Source organism: Carassius auratus, chromosome 2 (assembly GCF_003368295.1).
Source record: "Carassius auratus strain Wakin chromosome 2, ASM336829v1, whole genome shotgun sequence".
Taxonomy (NCBI): domain Eukaryota; kingdom Metazoa; phylum Chordata; class Actinopteri; order Cypriniformes; family Cyprinidae; genus Carassius; species Carassius auratus.
The window spans coordinates 27979818-28006640 of NC_039244.1; the positions used below are offsets into that span (position 1 = coordinate 27979818).

At 37.4% G+C, this 26823-nt stretch overlaps 2 protein-coding genes across 3 annotated transcripts in view; one reads left to right on the top strand and one right to left on the bottom strand.

The window, feature by feature from the left end:
• LOC113039154 (adenylate kinase isoenzyme 5) overlaps nt 1–19909 on the bottom strand; it is a 92503-nt gene extending 72594 nt beyond the window's left edge. The window contains exons 1-5 of one of the 2 annotated variants that reach the window (XM_026197062.1): nt 19524–19909; nt 18331–18484; nt 17750–17917; nt 15080–15252; nt 9964–10077 (exon numbers count right to left, since the gene is read on the bottom strand). In XM_026197062.1, coding sequence (XP_026052847.1) covers nt 9964–10077; nt 15080–15252; nt 17750–17917; nt 18331–18484; nt 19524–19583 — 669 coding nt within the window. In that variant the 5' untranslated portion in view covers nt 19584–19909. Of the gene's footprint in view, nt 1–9963; nt 10078–15079; nt 15253–17749; nt 17918–18297; nt 18485–19523 lie in introns of both variants that reach the window. The other variant, XM_026197056.1, reaches the window with a different exon arrangement.
• A 955-nt stretch (nt 19910–20864) lies between these two features.
• Nucleotides 20865–26823, top strand: part of LOC113039173 (GPI-anchor transamidase-like) — a 38292-nt gene continuing 32333 nt past the window's right edge. Inside the window, exons 1-6 of the mRNA XM_026197068.1 lie at nt 20865–21026; nt 23047–23100; nt 23971–24062; nt 24348–24483; nt 24969–25080; nt 25163–25259. Of these exons, the coding sequence (XP_026052853.1) occupies nt 20943–21026; nt 23047–23100; nt 23971–24062; nt 24348–24483; nt 24969–25080; nt 25163–25259 (575 nt within the window). The 5' untranslated portion in view covers nt 20865–20942. The remainder of the gene's footprint in view (nt 21027–23046; nt 23101–23970; nt 24063–24347; nt 24484–24968; nt 25081–25162; nt 25260–26823) is intronic.

Below are 26823 nucleotides of genomic sequence, written 5' to 3' on the forward strand. Positions count from 1 at the left end.
TAGTGGTGTAGAGGATTTTGTAGGTCAAGATGTGTCAGGTGTGGTCAGTGTGAATATGGCTGTTTGCATATTCTTATTCTACTATTGTAGTCATGTGTTTGGCTGTGTGTGTTCAAATATGATGAGCTATTAAGATAAAAAAAAACATGTGACCATCTAAGACCTCTTTCTGTTTCTAATATGCAGTCATGACTAGTATTAAGACTAGCCATGATGGCCTGAATGATATGTATTGTTTATGGAAACCTATATAAAGACTATGCAGGCACAGACTCAAGAGATCCTCGGCAGAGTCTCTCGGCTTCATTATCTTTTGATAATAAAGTCTATCTTCTGGCATCAAAACCTCAAGTCTTCAAAAGTGATTTCTCAGAGAAGCGGTGAAAGCCACCTCAGGGGTTTGTTCAAATCCTCTACAACAGGTATGAGCAATAATAACCGTATGTGTCTGCTCGCTCAGGGCAAAAGCTTGAATACATTCAGGGGCGTCGGACTGGGGGGGTAAAGGGTACCGAGTACCCAGGGCCCGAGGCAGGGGGGGGGGCCTTAAAAGTCAGTTTTCTATACATACATATACATGCACTAACATTTGTATAGCATTTATGTACAAATAAAAAAGTTCCTGTGCAAAACTAAACTTGTAGTTAGGCACTGGTTTGGTATAACAAAGTCATTTTCATTCTGTGCAGGGCCCCACCACCCCTCTCGAATCAATGTAAATGGTACGACCCGCAGTTCAGGTGCTTCAGCTGCGGACCAGCGAGGAATCAGTTAAAGGGGGGGTGAAATGCTCATTTTCACTCAATATCCTGTTAATCTTGAGTACCTATAGAGTAGTACTGCATCCTTCATAACTCCAAAAAGTCTTTAGTTTTATTATATTCATAAGAGAAAGATAGTCTGTACCGATTTTTTCCGGAAAAACACGAGCGTCTGTAGGCGTGACGTGTGGGCGGAGCTAAAGAATCACGAGCGCCAGTAGGCTTTTGCGCTGATAGCGTTTGGAAGCTTGAGGACAAAACCAACCAAAAACAAACCATGGCTAACAGTCAGATTCAGCGTATATTTATGATCCAGAGGCTGAAATTTAACAAGAGCAGCAGCAACAACAGCGGCTCTATGTGGTATGTACTGAATCTGTATATATTTGCTTAGCGGTTTTGGAAAATGATTAAGTTCCATTTTGTCGTTTTTTTTTTAAGCTGTACATGTGGAAAGTGCAGTTTGATGACAACATCGCATGTTGTTTACTTGATGTGCTTACGCGCCGATAGCTAAGTTAACAACACAGAGATATTTGAAGCAGTTTTACTCACCGCCTGCGGTTCCAACACACGATTGTGACCCTTTTTCGTTGGGACTGCATTATCCTTAAGAAATAAACGATGTGCAAATCCGGCGTCAAACTGGGCCTTGTTTGTTTTGCATCTTCGAAATGCAGGGAACAAACACAAACACTTGCACAACTCCGTTGATGCTCTGTAAAAATAAACTCCATCCACTGGTCCCTTAATGCTGTTTCTCTTTAGGTAATCTGTGCAGGGTTGTCTTGCCCTGGCAACCAAAAACACACTCCTTTTGTGACATTTGGCGACGCTCTCGCTATGATCAGTGATTGTCTGTGCACAGCCTCTCTCTGCTCTGCTATACGGGAGCGAGCGCTCTTCCGGCAGACGCGCCCTCAGGACCCATATAAGGAAATTCCGCTCCATCTAACGTCACACAGAGCCATACTCGAAATCCAACTCTTTAACAGTGTAAAAAACTCAGTATGCATGAAATAGCATTTCACCCCCCCTTTAATGAGACAGGACAGGAGCATAGACGGTAAAATAAGACGGGAGCTGGAGTTGGCCGTGATATGAACTAGGAAGACAAGGGAAGAGTCATGTCTTTCCTTAAGAAAGGAAAATCAGGGGCTCAAAAACGAAAAGAAACGAAGATTAAAGAGAGAAAGGCAAATGAGGGCAAGCAGTTGCTCACTCAGTTTTTTTAAAAGAAAGGTGAGCTCCAAATGCATAATCGAAGATTTGCCATTGTTTTAACATAAATATCTACTCTTGGAGGAGTTCTCCCCAGAGTCAGAAGTTTACATGAAAACACTGTATATTTCCCTCCATTGTCAAAATCTAACACCCGCGAAAACACAGATCGTTAGCGCCTGTTTTAATGCATTGTTATGCAAATTAGCTCGCGCACGCTCAGGATTGTTATCAGTTTAATGCACATCTTAATGATTGAAAATTACTTATTTTAAAACGTAAAGACTGAATGTCTAGTTTGGTGGTTAGTGTACCCTGTGATTCTATAGTCTGCATTTATTTTAAACGGACAAATAATCAGCAATTAACTTGTACTTAGCCTACACTTTAAAAAAGGTATTATGCCAATAAAGGATATTTTAGCAACCAATTGAAGTATAATTTCAGTTTCAGACCCTACAGCAGCAGGCCCCTCATCATGGCCAGGGGAAAGCAGTGACAGTGAGGTGGATGTGACAGTGAGACAAGGTGAGCTTTTAGCGGAATTGCCTGTTTTAAAACTTACTAATTAGTAATTAAGTGTTAAGAGGAAACAAGCAATTTGTACACATTTAAACTTTAAAGGGGCAGTTCACCCAAAAATGAAAATTATGTCATTTACTCTCCCTCAAGTTGTTCCAAACCTGTATGGTTTCCTTTCTCCTGCTAAACACAAAAGAAGATAATTTAAAGAAGGTTGGCAATTAAACAGTTGCTGGTCCTCATTGACTTCCATAGTATTTTTTTTCCTACTATGGAAGTCAGTGGGGTCCATCAGTCGTTTGGTTACCGACCTTCTTCAAAATATCCCACCCATTGGTATCACTATGGTATTTGGTACGGGGGCCCATCAAGATGGTTTGTACCCAGGGCCCAAAATTTGGTGCTACGCCCCTGAATACATTATACAATTTTTTTAATCTGAACAGATTTTAAATGCTAGACATCACACACTTACCGACTTTGTAAACGGTCACAAAGGAAAAACTTGGCATCATACACTAAATGACTGAGGATCGTACACTAGAAGACTTTAAAGTCATTCCAATCACAATAAAATCAAGCAGAAATGTGTGCCTTGTTGTTAGCAGAAACATGATAAATAAAAACAATGTGTGTTCTAAAATTGTCTGAAAATAACAAACATGTTTGATATTTTCAGATTGGAAGGAATCATTGTCTCAAGCTAAAACCATGACCATCATAGACAACATGTTTTTTTATGATATCCGTCAGCTCAAATCTGCAGATTGGTTCTAACTTTTGGCAATTAGCGTCAACTTCTCCAGAAAGTAAATTGGCAGAAATTCGGGGCAACGTAATGTATTTCAGTCTTAAAGGGTTAGTTCACCCAGATAGCAAAATTATGTAATTGATAACTTACCCTCATGTTGTTTCAAACCTTTAAAACTTCTGTTTATCTTTGGAACACAGTTTAAGATATTTTAGATTTAGTCCGAGAGATCTCAGTCCCTCCATTGAAGCTGTGTGTATGGTATACTGTCCATGTCCAGGAAGGTAAGAAAAACATCATCAAATAGCAACATCCAAAGATAGCAAAAACGACGACTTTATTCAGCATTGTCTTCTCTTCCGGTCTGTTGTGAGAGAGAGTTCAAAACAAAGCAGTCTGGATATCCGGTTCGCAAACTAATCATTCAGTTCACCAAATCGAACTGAATCGTTTTAAACGGTTCGCATCTCTAATACGCATTAATCCACAAATGACCTAACTTTTTTAATGTGGCTGACACTCCCTCTAAGTTCAAACAAACCAATATCCCGGAGTAATGCATGCACTCAAACAGTACACTGACTGAACTGCTGTGAAGATGAACACCGAGCCGAGCCAGATAACGAACAATAGACTGACTCGTTCACGAGTGAAGAACCGGTCGCATCGGTGTTCGGATCACCAGTAGTTCAATAAACCGGTTGAAGAAAACGGTTTCACCGGTTCTTTTGCGCTCGACGTAATGGCGTCATTTGCGATGACTGCCCCTTGATTCAAGCCTTCGGTTTACCCGCGCTCATAACACTAGCACAGAATCAGTTCAGAATCAATCACCAAAAGAATCAGTTCGGTTCAGGCGCTCTGTGTGTCAGTCTGCTTCACACTGAATCACACATGCTCAGTATCATCAGCTCCGCAGTTCTCGAATCGGACGCGTCTGACAGAAACGGTTCTTGACTCGTGAACGAGTCAGTCTATTGTTCGTTATCTGGCTCGGCCCGGTGTTCATCTTCAGTTCTCTCTTTACAGCAGTTCAGTCAGTGTACAGTTTGAGTAAATGAATTACTCCGGGATATTGTTTTGTTTGAACTCAGAGGGAGTGTCAGCCACATTAAAAAAGTTAACAGCTTAAGTCATTTGTGGATCAATGTGTATTAGAGATGCGAACCGTTTAAAACGATTCAGTTCAATTTGGTGAACTGAATGATTCGTTCTCGAACCATATATCTAGACTGCTGTTTTGAACTCTCTCTCACAACAGACACGGAAGAGAAGACAATGCTGAATAAAGTCGTCTGACCCTTTAATGTCACATGGACTACTTTGATGATGTTTTTCATACCTTTCTGGACATGGACAGTATACCGTACACAAAGCTTCGATGGAGGGACTGAGAGCTCTCGGACTAAATCTGAAATACCATAAACTGTGTTCCAAAGATAAACGGAGGTCTCACGGATTTGAAACAACATGAGGGTAAGTTATTAATTACATAATTTTGCTATCTGGGTGAACTAAAAAGGGTGAACTTTAAGTGGAGATAGTGCTCAGAAGTAAATGATTGCATGTTATCTGGATTACGTACTCTGATTCCAAATATTAAGTACTTGTAATTTAATTATATTACATTAAAAAAAATATTTGTAATCAGACTACAGTTATTTTTTTATTGATTACTTGATTACATATTCACACAATACCAATAGTTTTTTCAGAATTTATTGATTCTCACAAATTCTTCTTTGTCATCTTAATAGCCTTCAGCTTATATACATTCAGAAAATCTTCCATTATTGTGGACATTCACACAAGGACCAATCACTGTCATGGAAAAAAACTGCTTCGTCAGACCCAATCCCCAATCCAACGCGATCACAGTCACCTAAATACTGCCAAAGTCATTTTAAGACAAGTCATGTCACTCGGCGGCCATCTTTAAAACCCCTCTCGGGCATCCAAATGAAGCTCCTATCTCTTTGAATGGGGATAAACAGTAAAGTGTGTTCAAGCACCAGCCAAGAAAGTGTAAAGAAATACCCTTTGTGAGAAGCAGTTAAATCAGCGGGAGTTAAAAGCAGATCGTAAGTGTATTTATTTCTTGTCTCATTAGTGTTTAGAACAGTTGTCGTTGCTGGGAAACACTTGTTTGTTTACTGTGTTGAGACGTGCTGCGTTTGGTCTCGTACTCTATCGCATACGTTGTCAGTGTTGTGCGCTTGCTTAGACCTTTGTTGTGATAAACAGTAAAGTACGTTCAGCTGAATTCAATTTCCGTTTTGTCGGGTTAAAAAAAAAAAAAGATTAGTATACCGCGGCAGCCCTCCAGTTAAGCCCTCCTCGTGTGAAGACCAAAGAGTGTAAAGACCATCGACTCTACCATGCGACTCCACCGGGCAAGGACACCGGCAGGGGATATAAGTATTTTTTTGATTACTCTTTTTCCTTTTCCTTGTTTCATTTCTGTTTCAGTTGTTTTTTGTTTATAACCAAATCTTACTATGTGTTTCCAGATCCCTACTATCATTACCACTGCAACACACAACCATGCAACAATGTAGACAGCGCAATCTTAACAACCTGCATACTTTGCCTATGTCTGCTAATACACTACTTTCTTTTCCTATTGGTCTCTGGAATTGCCAGTCTGCTGTAAACAAAGCCGATTTCATTACTTCTATTATTAGTCATTCAAAGCTTAATCTCATGGCCCTAACATAGACCTGGATCAAACCAGAGGACACTGCTACACCTGCAGCACTCTCCAATAATTTCTAATTTTCCCACTCTCCCCGTTTGACTGGAAGAGGTGGAGGTACTGGTCTGCTCATCTCTAATGATTGGAAATTTAATCCTTTACCATCTTTGGGTATCAACAGCTCCTTTGAATCTCATTCAGTTACTGTTACCTACCCTTTTAAAATAATTTTTTTAGTTGTCTATCGACCCCCAGGACCACTGGGTAACTTTTTGGATGAATTAGATGTGTTGCTCTCAACCTTTTCTGAGGATGGTACTCCCCTAGTTATTCTTGGAGATTTTAACATTCATCTAGATAAACCTCTATTTGCCGATTTCCACACTCTGCTTGCCTCTTTTGATCTCAACCGAGTGTCAACTACTGCTACTAACAAATCAGGCAACCAACTGGACCTTATTTATACACGAAACTGCTCTACTGATCATGTTCTGGTTACTCCACTGCACACGTCGGATCACTTCCTCCTCACTCTTAACCTCAACATGAGCCCTGACACATCACTTACCCCTCCACATGTCATCTTTCGACGTAAACTACGCACACTTTCACCCTCCCGGCTATCTGCAATGGTTTCATCTTCACTTCCTTCCCCTATCCAAAGATGCATACAGTGCTACTGATACTTTCTGCTCCACTCTTACATCTTTTTCTACGCGAACACCGTTCTAAGCTTAGAGCTTCTGAAAGGGTGTGGCGCAAGTCCAAAAATACTACTGATCTTATTGTGTATCAGTCACTCCTATCTTCTTTCTCTGCTAATGTCTCCTCTGCTAAAAGGACATACTACCATAACAAAATTAACAATTCATCTAACTCTCGCATGCTTTTTAAAACATTTTCCTCACTTCTTTGTCCTCCTCCTCCTCCTCCTGCTTCATCTCTAATAGCTGACGACTTTGCAACGTTTTTCATTAATAAAATTAGACACATTAGTGCACAATTTTCCACACCACAATCAGTCAAGCTCATATCACCAGCAAACTTACACTCATTTACATCCTTATCTTCACTCTCTGAGGCAGAAGTGTCAAAACTCATCCTTTCTAATCACCCTACAACTTGCCCACTTGATCCAATTCCATCTCATCTCCTTCAAGGCATTTCTCCTGAAGTTGTACCTGCACTCACTCACATCATCAACACTTCCCTCCACACTGGTGTTTTTCCCTCATCATTTAGACAGGCACGTATAACTCCACTACTTAAGAAACCCAACCTCAACCCATCTCTTTTAGAGAACTACAGACCAGTTTCCCTTCTTCCTTTTATTGCAAAAACACTTGAACGAGCTGTGTTCAAACAAGTCTCTACATTTCTCACACACAACAATCTCCTTGACAGCAACCAATCTGGCTTCAGAAGTGGACATTCAACTGAGACGGCCTTGCTCTCAGTTGTTGAAGCTCTAAGACTGGCAAGAGCAGAATCCAAATCTTCAGTACTTATCTTGCTTGATCTGTCCGCTGCTTTTGACACGGTTAACCACCAGATCCTCCTATGAACGCTACTGGCGAAAGGCATCTCAGGAACAACACTTCAATGGTTTGAGTCTTACCTATCAGATAGGTCCTTCAAAGTATCTTGGAGAGGTGAGGTGTCCAAGTCTCAACATCTAACTACTGGGGTGCCTCAGGGCTCAGTTCTTGGACCACTTCTCTTTTCTGTCTACATGGCATCATTAGGTTCTGTCTTTCAAAAACATGGCTTTTCATACCACTGCTATGCTGATGACACTCAACTCTACCTCTCATTCCATCCTGATGATCCGACGGTAGCTATTCGCATCTCAGCTTGTCTAACTGACATTTCTTCCTGGATGATGGATCATCACCTTCAACTCAACCTTGCCAAGACAGAACTGCTTGTGATTCCAGCAAACTCATCGTTCCATCACAATTTCACCATCTAGTTAGGCTCATCAACCATAACTCCTTCAAAAACAGCTAGAAGCCTTGGAGTTATGATCGATGATCAGCTGACTTTCTCAGACCATATTGATAAAACTGTCCAATCCTGCAGATTTGCTTTATTCAACATCAAGAAGATAAAGCCCTTTCTTTCGGAACATGCTGCACAACTCCTTGTTCAAGCTCTTGTTCTGTCCAGGCTGGACTATTGCAATGCCCTCTTGGCAGGTCTTCCAGCCAATTCTATCAAACCTTTACAATTAATTCAGAACGTGGCAGCAAGATTCATTTTTAATGAGCCAAAAGGAATACACGTCACACCTCTGTTTATCAATTTGCACTGGCTTCCAATAGCTGCTCGCATAAAATTCAAGGCATTGATGTTTGCCTACAAAACTACCACTGGCTCTGCACCCATTTACCTAAATTCGTTACTTCAGACTTATGTGCCCTCTAGAAGCTTGCGTTCTGCAAGTGAACGTCGCTTGATTGTGCCATCCCAAAGAAGCACAAAGTCACTTTTACGGACTTTTAAATTAAATGTTCCCTTCTGGTGGAATGAACTCCCCAACTCAATCCGAGCAGCTGATTCCTTAGCCATCTTCAAGAATCGGCTTAAAACACATCTCTTCCATCTTTATTTGACCCTCTAACTTTAACACTCACTATTCTAATTCTATTCTTTAAAAAATCTAACTACCTTTCTAATCTTTTTGTATTCTATTTTCTTTTCATTTATTATGCAATTGTATATGTATGTGTGTGTGTGTATGTGTAAAGACCTCTAACTAGCTTGCTCTATTATTTTATTTTATTTTATTCTATCTGTTTTCTTTTTATTTATTATATTAGTTAAAAACCCATCCTACGTGTACTGTGTTAACCTAACTGAGACTTGTTATAGTACTTATATATCATTGCTCTTTTTGTTGCTTTTGATTGCTTCCACTGTCTTCATCTGTAAGTCGCTTTGGATAAAAGCGTCTGCTAAATGAATAAATGTAAATGAATGAATAAATGAAAAATCAAATTCTTCAAAACTGTTCACTAAGCTTACAATTAAATTTCATATTTAAATTCACCAAATAAACCTGCCAACAACTGTGTCAAAATTCTTGTTATTTCTTATTTACGTGTAATGCAGGGATTCCTTTTTTTGTGAACTGAACCCTTTTTCATTATTCATTATTATATTCACTTGAAGTACCCCTGAGATTTTAAGGTAAGTAACACACTTGCATGTTCACTGTTCTCTGGCATTGGTTAATGGTCACATGACATTCAGTCAAACAAACAAATATATATTTTTAGTAAGTGTTTTATTTTGATTTAGGTTATTTTTTATTATTTTCAAATGTTTTGATTAAGATAAATATTAGCTTTTCATCAAACTCACAAACCTCTTGCAGTCCCTTCACAATCCCCGGTTTGGGAAACCTCGATGTAATGCAATGTTTAATAAACTTCATATTGCTAATAACAAGCAATGGAATATATTTTCTTTCACTTTGTATTTTATATCAATATGTTACAAGACTATCCTATTTAAATCAATGTGATGATTTAGGTTAAAGGTAATCTAAAAGTAATCAAAAAGTAATTTTACTATATTATCTAATGTAATGGATTATGTTACTAACTCAATTTTTTGTCACACAATTTGGAATCAGTAATTGACTAACATGTATAAGTAATCTACCCAGCACTGGAGATAAACTGAATAGCAGATCTCACACAAGGGATTGTGGAAATGACAGTGAAGGAGAGTGATGACACAAATGTGTCAAAAATGTGAGAAAAGTTCAACTTCATGCAAATTGGAGGCAAAAAACTGGTGGAAGCCAAATCAATACTGTGAAGGCAGTGAGGTTCTCATAAGCATTTCACAGGTTTGTCAAAAGCAGTCACATAATTGCATTGCATACTACTATATTCAATTCGGATCTATAGCTGAAGTTTATAACTGTATGCTTTTTTTCACATTTGAGGATCCACAAGGTAACAGTCTTGTTCTGGCAAGAACCAGTATTATAAAGCACTCACCTGGTCCTCAAAAGAAAGTGCTTGTCCCACATCTCGAGGGAAGCCATCTATAACTATACCACTGGCGTCTGGAATCTTCATGATCTTCTGCTTGATCTCAGTTATGGTTGTTTCCTAATGGGCATGGATGACATATTCAGGTCAAAATATGAGATATATAACATAAGAAATAACATAACACCCAAATGTACATTAGTAAGAAGAAACTAAGATTTCATTGAAAAAAAACGTTCAAATCTGAGATGTCAATTATCAGTATTTTGTGTGTGTGTGTGTGTTTTTTACTGTAAATTGTAAATTATTTGTTCTTTTAGTCCCACTTTATATTAAGTGTCCCTAATACCTGTTTACTTGCATAGTAACTAAATGTGTATGTAGTATGTAACCACAGTGTACATTGGTGCATAGTATCCACAGCTGTAATATTTCTGTAACTACACATACATAAGAACCCTCAGGATGGTTTGTGTAAGTACTAATTTGTAACAGGAAATATTTAACTACATTTTGTAACAAAAATATGTATAAGAGTAAATGGAACCATTTGAGCCAGGGGGTGGAGATGGGTAGGTTTAGAGGTGAAGTAGGATCCAGGGGGAGGAGACGGTTAGATTTAGAGGTGAAGTAGGATCCAGGGGGAGGAGACGGGTAGATTTAGAGGTGAAGTAGGATCCAGGGAGTGGAGACGGGTAGGTTTAGGGGTGAAGTAGGATCCAGGGGGAGGAGACGGGTAGATTTAGAGGTGAAGTAGGATCCAGGGGGAGGAGACGGGTAGATTTAGAGGTGAAGTAGGATCCAGGGGGAGGAGACGGGTAGATTTAGAGGTGAAGTAGGATCCAGGGGGTGGAGACATGTAGGTTTAGGGGTGAAGTAGGATCCAGGGGGAGGAGACGGGTAGATTTAGGGGTGAAGTAGGATCCAGGGAGTGGAGACGGGTAGGTTTAGGGGTGAAGTAGGATCCAGGGGGAGGAGACGGGTAGGTTTAGGGGTGAAGTAGGATCCAGGGGGTGGAGACGGGTAGGTTTAGGGGTGAAGTAGGATCCAGGGGGAGGAGACGGGTAGATTTAGAGGTGAAGTAGGATCCAGGGAGTGGAGACGGGTAGGTTTAGGGGTGAAGTAGGATCCAGGGGGAGGAGACGGGTAGGTTTAAGGGTGAAGTAGGATCCAGGGAGTGGAGACGGGTAGGTTTAGGGGTGAAGTAGGATCCAGGGGGAGGAGACGGGTAGATTTAGGGGTGAAGTAGGATCCAGGGGGAGGAGACGGGTAGGTTTAGGGGTGAAGTAGGATCCAGGGGGTGGAGACATGTAGGTTTAGGGGTGAAGTAGGATCCAGGGGGAGGAGACGGGTAGGTTTAGGGGTGAAGTAGGATCCAGGGGGAGGAGACGGGTAGGTTTAGGGGTGAAGTAGGATCCAGGGGGTGGAGACGGGTAGGTTTAGGGGTGAAGTAGGATCCAGGGGGAGGAGACGGGTAGGTTTAGGGGTGAAGTAGGATCCAGGGGGAGGAGACGGGTAGGTTTAGGGGTGAAGTAGGATCCAGGGGGAGGAGACGGGTAGGTTTAGGGGTGAAGTAGGATCCAGGGGGTGGAGACATGTAGGTTTAGGGGTGAAGTAGGATCCAGGGGGAGGAGACAGGTAGGTTTAGGGGTGAAGTAGGATCCAGGGGGAGGAGATGGGTAGGTTTAGGGGTGAAGTAGGATCCAGGGGGTGGAGACGGGTAGGTTTAGGGGTGAAGTAGGATCCAGGGGGAGGAGACGGGTAGGTTTAGGGGTGAAGTAGGATCCAGGGGGAGGAGACGGGTAGGTTTAGGGGTGAAGTAGGATCCAGGGGGAGGAGACGGGTAGGTTTAGGGGTGAAGTAGGATCCAGGAGGAGGAGACAGGTAGGTTTAGATTACAATTATGATCACAATTATGAAATCAGTACATACAAGTCATCCTCTAATTATTGCAGTTGCAGACATCTCTGCTTTTTTAACAAGCAGCTTTCCAAATACAGGAAACTAATTTTTGTAGCAATTTGGTCCTCATAGGTCAAGTACCTGCGGATAAAATGTGCTTCGTAATTATGCACTATTTTAAAAAGCATACTGAATCGGTTCGGATGAAATTTGGTGACATGATGTCTCAGATGAGTTGGACTTCAAGGGAAATAATTCCATTATTCACAAGAGCGTTTCAGAACATTCCATGAATTTCTTAAAGCATCTGTACGACAGTACAGGTAATTATTTTTAAAACATATTATTACTCTTTTTTTCTAATGGAAGTTGTAATGAACATTACAATTAAACTATACTGTATAATTAAAAACCCACACTAATTGACTCCATATAGGTGATTTCTGGTGTAATTGAGGAGTGCAGCAGCATTTTCGCAGCGCCAATGTTGCCAACCGCTGGAGGGAGAATATATTCAAGCGTAGCAAATCTAATGATGTGGATGGCATCATTTACAAAGGAGATCTAGCGTCAGTACCAGATTGCTCTAAAAATAACTCTTACATCAGGCATAATTTGTGGCCCACTATATAATTTGTATGACCAAATGCTCTTTTACTGTTTTTACCGCTATCTGAAGTCATCCAGACACAGTTCAAGGAAGAGTACGTTTTTAGAATGCAAAGAGATGAGAGAATGAAGAAGTATTTTGAAAAATGCCTTTGAGTTATTTGTTCATATAATGAAGGTCAGTGCTGTCCACTGCTATTTTTAACCCCACTGACTTTTAATGTATGGGCAAAAAGAGTTGGATCTCCAAAAAGTTTAATTTACATCACAAGAAATCAGTTAGACTGGCAAAGTTTTCTATTCTGCCTGTTGTGTACATGTATCAGCAATCAACATTCAAGTGCATAATGTAAGTCTGTGTGGCATCAAAGGTAAACATACAGTATATTTACTGCTTTGTACATGCACCATTTACACAAATTGCTCTGAATGTTAAAATGTATCCATAACTGGCCTATAACGCAATGATGGCATAGAGTTGGGGTTCTACTCAAAAGATCAAGACAAATGTAATTATTTAAAATCTGAAACCTTTAAATGGATTATATTATACTTTTTACACTTATAGTTTAAGTCAAGCATGTTCCAAAACATTAATATTGATTAGGATCAACAGTTTCCACCTTCAGCTTAATTTTTGTGTGACAGACTAATAACTGATATGAAACATTTTTTTTAAGTTTTTTTTTTTTTAAGTTTTATTTATATGACCTTAAATTAACTCTTACATTACGGAAACATTCTCCAAACCTGAAGGGAATATTTTACTCACATAAAAAAGGTTCCTGGTCTTTTCTGGGAACCAAAAATGTATAGTGTTTGAAAAAGTTGAATTAGCTGAAGTTAGCTGTCAATTTACAAAGGCAAATGCAAAAACATTTTCTATTATTCTGTAAGAAGCTATACAATATCTGATATATTGTTTTCTCTGGTTTAGACATATTCAGTAAAATATTAACTATTGCATCAACTAATGCAATCTTACTGAGAAGTGTTACTGAGATGTGTATAGAAATGAACAAAAGGGTGGAAAATAAATGCCCTAGAGAGACATGTCATTGTTGTCTTATTCACAATGTGAGAGAAGAATAAAAAAAAAACATGCAAGAACCAGCGACACAGTGCTTGGCAAGACTGATATAAACAACACATTATATTTCACTGACGAATAAAAATACAACGTCAAAGAAAATTTACAACCCAGTCCATCAAAATGATGGATGAGAATTATTTGTAGTGCAACGTCTGATAGCATCTATAATTGCTTCCTGCTTATTACTTTACTGAGAGTGGATGGGCAAAGTTGCTGAACGCTGAATGGGCATTGTGTAAATGTCTTTGGTCAGATGATTCGGTACCTTACTTTCAACCAAGTTTTGGAATAGTGAGAACATTTTGAGTTTTGAAATAAAGATTTCTCATGATACAATCCATGTCTGATTTGTACAGGTGTATCTTATGACACTGAAACATTTACTCTTATACATTCCCTTTTATAGTCTGGGAAAAGTCTCCTACTCTCCTTTGCGTCTCTAATCCAGGAAGTCATTAGTGGAAGGTGGCTTTATTTCCCTGACAGAAGCTCAACTCGACTTTTGTCTCAGTACAATGCTGTATTTAATGCAGTTAAGGATTAAATGACAAGGGTTGACCATTTTATCCTCTAGTTAATAATCTTTGCAGATACACTGCCTCTCCTAGAAATGTACAAAGTATTTGTGGAGTTCTTCTGGGAATCATCACCCAGTAGGAGCTCTTATCTTCTGTTTCTCTTTCAAAAGCCTCCTCGCTTAAATGTGGTGCCCTCATTTCCAGCTCCACACTTCTGTGCTCAGTTCCCAAATGGAAAGTTAATACGCAGGAAAGGGAGTGTGGGTATGTTGTTATAGAGACGGAAGTTAGGAAGTGGTCTTATTGTTAGATCTGGTAATATATACAGACCAAAGAAATGCAGCAAGTCCTTGAGTTACTTTCACCAAACTGAGATTGTCACTTCAATAACAGACACTTCAGTCGTAAAAGTAAGAAATGAACTCTGGAAATAGCTAGTTGGGAGCCATGTCAAAAGAGCTACAAGCCAGGATACAAAAGAGGAGCGACGACAGAGGGCTTTATTTTGTCTTCACTGTCATCGCTCCTCTTTTGTATCCTTCCAATCTCCTCCGTGGGATTCGAGACCGGTGAGTGGAGCAGGTGTTGCTCATTTCCCTATCACTCCACAGGCCTCGCTCCGTTCCCACAGCCCCCCCCCCCAACTCTTCACAGTGTTGAATGTTAAAGTAAAAATAAATGTTATGTGCATTTGATCACTGTCTTCGCATAGATAAACTTGCATTTGTGATTCTAAAAATGGGTCAGTCTTTGATGCGTTAATGATAAATAGGAAGACTTCAAAAATAAGAATCAAACAAACTTAGAAACAAACTTAGAAACATAACATTCTAGTTTTGACAGTTCAACAATTCCTATTTTGACCACTGTTGATTTCTAGTAAACCAAATTCTAGGTGTGTGTGTGTTAGTCCAGCTACGTCCTATTTATTGACATATTTAATTACTGGCATGTGTTTTTGACCTTTATATTCTCTGACATTCTGACTTCATGTACATACCTGTGGTGCCAGTTCTCCATTGGTAATGATCCTGGCAATCAGACTCCATTTCCTGTTGCTGGTGGCATTATGGATCATCTTCTTCCTGAGCAGCTCACCCACTGAGACATATTCAAAGCCGTAACGCTCAGCAATCTTCAGACACTGTGTACCTTTACCGCTGCCCGGGCCACCTGTTAGAGAAGATAGTGATGAGACTTATGAACCCATACTGACTCACTCACAGACACCCACATATATGCAGACACTCCAGAAAAGCATATTTTAAATAAATGTAGCCATATGCAAGATGCTGTGATATTCAGACACATAACGTAATTCCATATTGCTTTTATATACCATTTCAGTAAAGAAGTTAATGTTGAGTAATTTTAGACAGCTCATCTATTTTTGCTCTGTCAAAGAAAACAGTTTCCACTTGTTATGCTCCAGAATGAATCAGTGGTTTAAACGGATTGATTAAGTGAATAATTCAATGACTCCCTCATACAGACAGTCCATTGTTTTGCTTCTGAACAAAGTTTTCATAAATCTGTTGAATGAATAATTCATTGACTTATAGACAGCTACTATAGGCGAAACAATGTACCCTGCAGAAAGAGTCACTGAAACATCCACACCACTAATATACAGACTGATGGTCTGTCTGTTCCAACACAGACAATCGGAGTGAACAAAACAATAAGCAGCCCGATTGCTGTTGGACTAAACACCAGGAAATTCTAGGAATAGAAGTAATTGCTGTACAACAATAAATAATATTAATAAACATCACATAATAAAAAAATTCTACCTACACCAATGCATATTATGGACTGAATGCCCAACAAACTACAGGCATTGGTTATCAATATTAGTTGACCACTATAAGAAACAGTATTAAAACACATACCGTATTTTTCGGACTATAAGTCACACCTAAGTATAAGTCGCATCAGTCTAAAAATACGTCATGATGAGGAAAAAACATATATAAGTCACACTGGACTATAAGTCGCATTTATTTAGAACCAAGCACCAAGAGAAAACATTACCATCTACAGCTGCCAGAGGGCACTCTATGTTTTCAGTGGTAGACTACAGGAGCACTGAGAAGCACAGAGCGCCCTCTCGTGGCTGGAGACGGTAATGTTTTCTATTGGTTCATTTCTCTCTGTTCATGTAAAATTAATTTAATTTTTATAAATAGGTCGCACCTGACTATAGGTCGCAGGAACAGCCAACCTTGAAAAAAGTGTGACTTATAGTCCGGAAAATACGGTAAACAAAATAGCAAGCCGTGCAGCATTGGGAAACATTTACTGAGCTAGAGCCAATATCTCAATAAGATTTGCTTGTTGGTTACATTCTGCACAGATAACGTTTCCCTCACAAATTACATCAGTCAACTTAAAGAGACTTGCATGCTGTTCAGGGAAGTCTGATAAGGCAGGAGGGAAGTGTACAACGATAGCTCTGTCTGAACTATAGCATCCCTAGCACTCAGCGATCCTGTTTACAGCAGGTAGCCATCTCAAAGACAACCCCAGTGAACACATGTAATTGGATTTTGATGAGGGGATGGTCTCTGATTTCATGATAACATCATTTATTACATCAGTGTGTTACTGCATGCATAACAGGAAAGTCAATAGTGTTGCTCTTAAATATACCTTACTTGAATTTTAATTTAACCACAAACACAACCATTTGAAACGAACACTCAGTTACTTTAGTCCAATGCTGTACCTGTGGAATATTAGTTTAATAATATTAAAATTGTAATTTCATGTTATGGCCAATATTAAAATGGCAAAAAAATAAAATAAAAAAATAAATAAAGCTTTGTAACCTTTACAAGATAATTTAAGCATAACATTTAAATAAAGTTGGATTTTCAAAATGTATTGTCTTTATCCTACTTTATTAACTGCAACTATAAGTTAGAATAAAATAATGAAAATGGCAATCTAAAAGCAAAAATATAAGTAAGCATGCATAATTAAATATTCTTAGACAATATCGGACATTTAATAGACAATTAATTTTTGTATCACTTTATTCATGATCACTGCAAATGGCATAACTGAACCACTTTGGGCTGATCAGATGGTCATCTTCTTTTAGTCACAATTTTTTTTTATATAATAATAATAAACAAGTGAGTGGGAGTTACTTATGTCACTTTGTCATCTATTGTTTTATCACACACTATAGAATCAAAAGATTGGAATGTAAGATTTTTTTTTTAGTCTCTTATGCTCACGAAGGCTGCATTTATTTGATCAAAGGTACAGTAAAAACTGTCATATTGTAAAATATTGTTATAACAATTTAAAGTAACAGAAATCATCCTAATATGCATATTTGGTCTCTTATTATTAGCATTATCAAAATTATAAAACTTTTAGGATTCTTTGAATCATTCATTAAATGAAGCATTCATTAAAATGCATTTATTTAAATGTAAATACATTTTTTAAGATTACAATTTTCTATTACTTTTGATCAATTTAATGCATTCTTACTGAAATAAAGCATTGATTGCTTAATACTTGAAGGGAAAAAAATATTGAATGGCAGTGTATTTTCATACAAATTCCAACATAAAAAGTGCACGCACACAAACACCAGCCCGTTCCTCTCCATTAGCCTGGCATCTGTGATGAAGTACCCAGTCTTTGGGCTTACCTATAATGAGGATGACTTTGGGTCTGGGTCTAGATGGGTCAAACACTTCATATTCCTCTATGAGCTCAGCTGTCTCAGACAAGTCTGAGTCACTCTCAATGGAAAACTGGTTGATGGGTGGGAGGCGCTCATATCTCCGATAGGGGAAATTGGGACTGTCCGGGAGAACTGTATGGAAGAATGCAAATAGTTAATCATAAGAGCTTCTGATATCCGCAACAATATATTGCAAAAGGAAATCCCATGATAGTATATCATTGAAAAAACATGCTCTGATTAAATGACAAACTCATTGTTTTACTGTAAAGGTACTTTGCATTCATTTGCCTTTTTGTATTGCCTCGAGGTGGGTAGAACAATGTTGCCCAGCACAAAGAAATGAAAACCTCTACCGATGGTTGCCATGCTCTAACAACACCCAAATAATGAATCATGAGCCTGCTGTGCAATACACCACTACACAGCAGTGGCCTGTTCTAGTTTGCATGAATTTCAGCATTGCCTACAATTTGGAGCTGCACTGGCTGATGACAACACCTCCTACTCACCATTGCGGAAAAAAGATCGACGTGACTGCCCACCATTGAGAGGCGGTAACGACTTCTTCTCCTGTCCAACGAACGTGTCCCACCGAACTTGGTCAGTCCCGCCGAGCTCCCTCACCTTCTTAAGGCAGGTCTCTAGGTAGTCTACGGGGTCATCCGGTCGGTAGTACATCAGACCAGTCAGCAGACTCTGAGAAACAAGTGACAAATCAGAATAGAATCAGTCAGTAGAATAACATAACTACGATAGTAGCAATAAATGAATCCAGCATTTAATGGGAAGCTGGTATATTGCAGTGTGAAACCATTTTAAATTACTTTTAAGCTTTAACAGATTTTTTGCTCATTATTTTATAATTGTTATGCATGACACCCTTTAGCGACTACACATTGAAAACATTTTTTTTTTACACATAAGGGTTGTTTAAAATGAACTAGAGAAGGCAAAGGGTGATTAAAATGGTTATAAACAAACTGTGCAGAGTGAAAGCACCTAAAATATACACTTTCCTATATATTTAATGCAAATACCCTACTGGAAATCATTACCCTCATCATATGCCCAGGATATTCCAACCCAAGCCGGCCCAAACTCTGAGTAAAAGGGAATTTTTGCCATTGCGCTCCTATAAGTACCAACAGTTTAAAAAGAGGTATTGACTCCAAAATGATGTTGTTTACGAAACAATAATATAGGTGACTGAAAACAGTCATTAAATTATCTTATTATATCCTGTTATTTCTTATCAGACTTGACTCTGATAAGCATGTGTAGGTTACTGACAGCTCGCCTACCATAACAAACAACGACGGACAATCAGCAATGTTGACCCGCATTTCAGACACGATCGACGGTCATTTTCAGCTTTGTGCGTAAAGACGCGCATACACTACCGACTATAAACACATACATAAACCTCGATCATTTCCATATAATCTAATCTGATGCAACACTCAGCAACTCAAGTTTGCATTATTTACAACCCTCAGTACCCCACATACACGTACCTTTAAATGAATCATTACCTTTTTTTTTTAATTATGAATCAACTTTAATCATATCCATAACCTTTTCATAACTGTAAATATACCGAACCAACATTGGTTTACTGATTATGTTTCTATGCAAGTAGCCTAACTTCATGTTATTCTTCATTTGTAACAGCTGATGTGGAAACATCTTCTTTAGGATTCACTCGAACAAAAAGTTCACACACGCAAATGCTCACCTCAAACAGTTGAGGTATCTCTCTCCTGGAGAGATATTCCTTCGCATCGTTGGTGTTCATATCTGTTTTTGGAAAACTATCGATCCTTTTGCGTTGAGCGTAGAAGGTATTCTGTTGCAGCTTCACGAATCCGCGATGTTGTTGCGATCTTAACGCATTCTCCAAGTGCCTACTAAACTAGGTGGACGGAGACAGCGACGCTCTCAGTAAACTGCTGAGCCTGTTACATGCTGCTTCTAAGCTCTCCTCTAGTTTTGGTCTTGGTCTAGTAGCTCTCTTCAGTGTTTGAAACCGCCAACACAGCGCGATACACCTGTACGCTGCCCGCGCGCTGATGGAGTGACTCAAGTGTGTGTTAGTGCGGCGGATGCGCGCGTCCAGAAGACTGATGCGCGTCTCTGGAGTTCAGGAGGAAACGATTTATATTAACGATTTTATTATTTATATGACATAATTTCCTGATTTATGTTACAACTGCCACATGACAACAAGATAAGATGTTGGTAACGTTATCCTATGTATTGATTTGGAAGACAAAATGTTGTCAGATAATAATATTTTATTATGAATTAATACAACAACAACAACAACAACAAAAAACTACTAATGGAATTGCAGCCTTTTAATTATTCGTTTTGTATTAAAATCTCTTAAATCTAGTATCTTAAATCTAATTATCAAAATAATTTATGAATGAATTAATAGAGCTGAAAAAATAATCATTGTCCTAAATACAATGCTTTTTAAAAAAATAACGACAAAATATGCTCACTGCAGATAAAAAATAATAATAATAAAAATAAAATAGTAATAATAATTTAATGAATCATTGATGAGTTTAATATTTCATCAGTGAGACTAATAAAAACCTACACTGGCCTATATAACTAGTGTGTGTGTGGAGTAACCCCTGACATCATTTTCACAGTAAGTGTCACAAAGGCACCAAATGTTTCATGCTGGATTTTGACATTTTTAGCCTTCCATCTGTCCATCTGAAAAGTCTTAAATATAAACAAAGAGCCAGTTTCAGATTAATCTGCATAAGCCTTTGTTGGAATACTCACGGAATTTATCTGATTAATTTGTTGGTAGGGGAAAAGAGAATAATACAGAAAACAATCTGCTTAAGGTCTGTTCCCTATTAAAAGTTCATAATAACTCAGTAAAAAAAACAGTAAACGGTACCACAGTTGTTGGATACCCATAAATTTATGGGTTTCTGAGAAAACAGTTATTTATAAAAATGTAATGCATCATCATATATTCATGTCCTCCGTTTTATTTGCTACATGTAAATATCTGAGCAGAGATATGACTTTTATTTCGGAAAATGGGACTTTTAATCAAACCGGAAGTTAAACGCTTCCTGGTTGCAGTTGCAAATCTAGCCTGTCACTAAACCGATGACAAAACAAAATGGATTATTACAATTTAATTGCAGTATTTGCACTTATTAATTTGCTTGTTTTCATACCACATGGATACAGTAATTATGTTGAGGTAAGTGTCTTTATTCATAGCTGTTGTAAAACGTTTCTTTGTTTCATTGAATGGAATTAAGCTTTCAGTAGTAGCTGATGTTAAAATGTCTGTTATGTTATTTTATGGCTGTGTTCATTCCGATTTTTTATATATAAGCACGCACATACATGTAACGCCTGTGATGGCCAAAAACAGTAACATTAGGGAGCTTGCTAGGTTTTTGAATCACAGCCTGTGTGTTACATTATGGTGGCCAGTATGTTCTAAACATCACATGTGATCAGATCAAATGTATTTCTTTAGGCATTTTCAGTACTCATTATCTCGTCTCACAGTTTTCTGTTCAGATGAAAAGAGAAAACAAACCTTTTATTTGAAATCTGAACAGATTATATTTCATCTAGAAAGTGCACATAAAGCCCTTCCATTATAATCTACAATAATTTGTCACTTACTTCATAGCGAACTCACAAAGTTTCTTTGTAATCAATGAACCACTAATTTACATCGAGTTAAAGTGCGATGTCTGCAGAGATGTTCTCCAGAGCGGAAACACAAATATACACTGGGGCGTTTACCAAATCTGTTTCGCCAATTTCCTGCTATCATACCTGTATATTCTTTATTATATATTTTAAATGTTCTTAATTGAAACAAATATATTGATATAATATGTAAAATACTGTAAAATGTGTAAATCATCAATAGATACAACAGTACACTTTAACCCATTTCAGAGACAGTAGAAATAATTATGAAATGACTTAAAGGAATAATATACCCAAAAATGGAAATAAGGCTGTGTTTTGCTCACCCCTGAGGCATCCTAGATGTATATGACTTCCTTCTTTCAGATGAATCCAGTCGGAGTTATATTAAAAATTGTCCTGGCTATTCAAAGCTCCATCAAAAGAAGCTTTTCCTTACTTTAGCAGGGGAAAACCAGTCTCCTCTTGTTTGGAATGAAATCCTCCGTCATTCTTCTTTATAAATCCTAGTTTTGTATTTCTAATTAGTGACCATTGTTTTGTTTTGATCTCTCTGTTGTGTTTCTGTTTGCGTCACTTCTAAACGTGCTTCGTTTACAACAGTGAGCGCAAACTAGATTCATGTGATAATTACGTTTTGAATATGGATATTTTTCTTACAAAAACGCAGTAGCTAAAGGAGGCCTTTGTTCACTCCCCGGAGCCAAGTGAGACACTTTTTTTTTTTATGAAAGGGTGTTTTTTATTTAACTTCTTTTGGACTGAAGCAATGCAACACCCGCTGACTGCAATGAAAGAGCTTGAAAGATCGAAGACAATTTTTAATATAACTCCGTCTGGATTCGTCTGAAAGAAGAAAGTCATGTACACCTAGGATTACTTGAGGGTGAGTAAAACGCAGCCTAATTTCCAATTTTGGGTGAAATAACCCTTTAAGTTCAACTATTAACATTTTATATCAATTTAAACTATGACACATTTCATTGTTAAATTAATTTCCCACTTGGATATATTATTTTAAATATTTTCATAGTAAGAACTCTTTTTTTAAAGGATGTAAAATTATATGTTTTCTTATGTTAATGTTTTAATTTTTGTTTTCTTTGTCTAACTAGTTTTAAAGCTTCACTGGTTCAAAACCTGGGCATGAAGTTTTATGTGCAAATGCATCTCAAAGCAGTCATTTCATTACTTGTAATTTTTCTCTATAAAGTGCATACAGCATTCATTCAGTACACGTGAAGGCAATTTGTGCTGTTAACACTTTGCCATCATATTACTTAATGTAAGTGGCTTTCATAAGCTTCCATACGGTAGCTAAAATGGACAAAGACTGAATGTATGGTCTCCATTTACTTTTCTTTTGCCCATGGATTTATCTGAAAGAGACAATTTTCACATTTTGTACTTCTTTAGAGAGTTTGATTAAATTATGAATGCATTATTAGTCTGCATTAAGGACCCACAATGTCTGAAATAGAATTGGTATCAAATGTTTCAAATGGTTTTTGTACACCATTATTATAGAATTGTGTTTTTTTTTTTTTTAGAGCAAAGCTGGACAGTTTTTCAGCAGTGGCCACACCAACAACTGGGCAGTCCTGGTAAGTTTGAATTTTGAGAATTTATAAGGATTCATAATGAATAAATTCCTAAACGTGTACTTTTGTTGCTAAAACATAACAAGACATGGTACATGCTCAACATGGTAAACTAGATTTATCCTGTGACAACGTAGAATCCATTTTAAAGTAGAGCTTGGCATAACTAGTAAGAAGCATATTTTTATAAAATGTATAAAAATATGTGAATTTATTCATAAACATGATGAGTTTTCCAGGTTTAGAAATCACATTTTTAAAATCAGACTCCATTTTTATTTGAAACAGTTGTATAGTTTATAGTAGGAGTATAGTTTTTCTTCTTCACCTATTTAAATGCATGTTTTATTTTATCTTGTGTCCCCCTTAGAAGTTTGCTGAGGCCCCCTAGTGGGCTCTAACCCACTGTTTAAGAACCACTGTGTTGCAATCAGCATTGCCATTGTTAATTAAAACTATATTATTATTTTTGATAATTAAGATAAAGCTGAATAAAATATACACATTATATTAATTTACTTAAACGTAAAAGTTGAAGTCATAACATCACTACTACTATTACTAAACAAAAGGTAAAATAAAAATAGATTCAGTCTAAATAGGAGAAGAGTACGGCTCAGACGTTTGGTTAATGCTGTTTAGTTGTTAAGTTAACGCAGGCATTTATTGCTGATTAGCTTTAATGTAATTAAGGTTACATATAGATATATATTGTACTTGCATATAATAGCAATAATAGAAAAGAAGAAGAAAAGGTAATTTAGAGGTATAACATGGTTTCATAATGTTTTTTGAATTCTAACTTGCCAACATGTTTTCTTAAATGCTGCTTTCCCCCTGTTTTTTGGAGTTAATAAACATGTTCATGTCTAGGTCTGCACGTCTAGATTCTGGTTTAATTATCGGCATGTGGCGAACACGCTGTCGGTTTACAGAAGTGTAAAGAGACTAGGCATTCCAGACAGGTAAACTTACTCATTTACTTCAATTATGCTCTAAAGCATCTTCTCTAGACACTTGTAAAAAACAGTGGCCTGTTGAATGATAATATACCATTGGACCAAACTGTTGTATATCAACAATTTTTTCCTCCTGGCATCCTCATTACACAGTGACATATTGTTTAAATGTGGAGAAAAATTGAGAAAATATCTGTTTTCTCCAGAGATAGCTGTTCTTTTGTCTCAACGAGGCAGTGATATTTGTGTTCCTGTCTGCTCTGATTAGATGTGTTTGCCCTTCTTTCCCAGTCACATTGTGCTGATGCTAGCCGATGATATGGCCTGTAACTATAGAAACCCCAAGCCAGCCACTGTGTTCAGTCATAAGAACATGGAGCTGAACGTGTATGGAGATGACGTGGAGGTGGATTACCGCGGATATGAGGTGAAGCGGCTTTTGGTTTTAAACTAATATCACTAATATTAGATGCTAGTAAGGCTTGTCCTGTTTCAGCACAAGAAAAAGTTTCAACTTAATTAAGATATTTCTAAACGCAGTCAAAGCAGAATCAACGATTTCTTGTCTCTGAGCAGCACACAATAGTGATGTGTCCTGAATGATTGTTTTCTTATTTTTTTTTTAAAGAACCAATTAGTCACTTAATGCCTGCACATTTTTAAATGTATGCATTTAGCAGACGCTTTTATCCAAAGTGACTTACAGTGCATTCAGGCTAACATTTTGTACCTAACCATTGTTCCCTGGGAATCGAACCAACAACCTTGCGCTGCAAACGCAACGCTCTACCACTTGAGCCACAGGAACTACTGAATTATTTATTTATTCAGAATTATTTTTGAGACCCAAATCAAGACTATACACTTACTGTGGCAGGTCTTATTTTAAAAGCATGTCTTCTTGTTTTCCAGGTCACAGTAGAGAATTTCCTGCGAGTCCTGACAGGGCGTCTCCCCCTCAGCACCCCTCGATCCAAACGTCTGCTTTCCGACGACCGCAGCAACATTCTCATCTACCTGACAGGTCAGACCGGTAACAGCCTCATTACTGGCTTTTCTGCATTTCTTCTTCTTTTTTCTGAATCTGTGGGTCTCTGTTTCCACAGGTCACGGTGGAAACGGCTTCCTGAAGTTTCAGGACTCTGAGGAGATCAGCAACATGGAGCTGGCTGATGCTTTTGAGCAGATGTGGCAAAAGAGAAGGTAATTATTGAAAGAGATGCAGTGGACACACAGTAACTGTAGCATCATGATTTATCACATAAGTTTGATTTATGACAATCTCAGTGTTGTGGTAAAAGATCTGTCCTGGTGAACGAATGGTTATAGGTTTGAATCCCACCCTCTATCCATCGATATCACTGTTATACCCTTGACAGAGCCACTTAACTTTGGGTTGTTACAGGGAGACTGCCACTATAACAAGTGTACTGTAAAATGATTTGGATGAAAATGTGTTGTTGTTATTATTACTAAATAATAATATTAATTGTTAGTATGATTTTAAAAAATTATTACCAATAACAATAATTAAGTTAGTAAAAAAAAATAAAAATAAAATAATAATAATATATATACAGTACAGACCAAAAGTTTGGAAACATTACTATTTTTTATGTTTTTGAAAGAAGTTTCTTCTGCTCATCAAGCCTGCATTTATTTGATCAAAAATACAGAACATTTTTTAATGTTGTGATATATTATTACAATTTAAAATAATTGTTTTTAAATTTATTATATTTCATTTATTTCTGTAATGCAAAGCTACATTTTTAGGATCATTATCACATGATCCTTTAGAAATTATTCTATGATGATTCATTGTCAAAGTTTGAAACAGTTCTGCTGCTTAATTTTTTTTTTCAGAACATGTGAAAAAAAAAGAAGCTATGTTTTTAAAATATAAATATTTTGTAATAACAATATACACTACTGGTCAGTAATTTTGGATCAGTAATTGTTTTTCTTTCTTCTTTTTAAATAAAATCAATACTTTTATTCAGCAAGGATGTGTTAAATTGATAAAAAGCGATAGTAAAGAAAATATATTATTAGAATTTTTTTTTTTTTGAATAAATGCAGTTCTTTTTAACCTTTTATTCATCAAATATATTAGACCACAGAACTGTTTCCAACACTCATAATAAATCAGAATATTAGAATGATTTCTAAATGATCATGTGATAGACTGGATGTTACATGTGACACTGAATGGAGTAATGATGCTGAAAATTCAGCTTTGCATCACAGGAATAAATTTTTTTTTCTCAAATATATTCAAATAGAAAACTATTATTTTAAGTTGTAATAATATTTCACAATTTTACAGTTTTTCCGTATTTTTGATCAAATAAATGCAGGCTTGATGAACAGAAGAAACCTGTTTCAAAAACATTAAAAATAGTAATGTTTCCAAACTTTTGGTCTGTACTGTATACACACACACACACACGCACACACATACAGGATCTAGTTTGAATTTTTCCCTATATCCTCATGCACTGTAGGTTCATCCCTGATTTATTCAGGAATAAAACAACAACTATCTTTATTAGCACTCAACAGACAGATTCATTTAGTAGCGGCTTGGTTTCATTTGAAACTCTTTTCATTGGAGGAGGAAAAATAAAAGTACTTAAGTTACTCTGTATAAATGTTCATTGAATGCTTATTCAACCGCTGAATATAAGCAATGTCACAGTTCCTGTCATATCAGCAAATGTATTCATTCAGTTTAATACTTACTTACTGCAGAGAGCGCATTGCA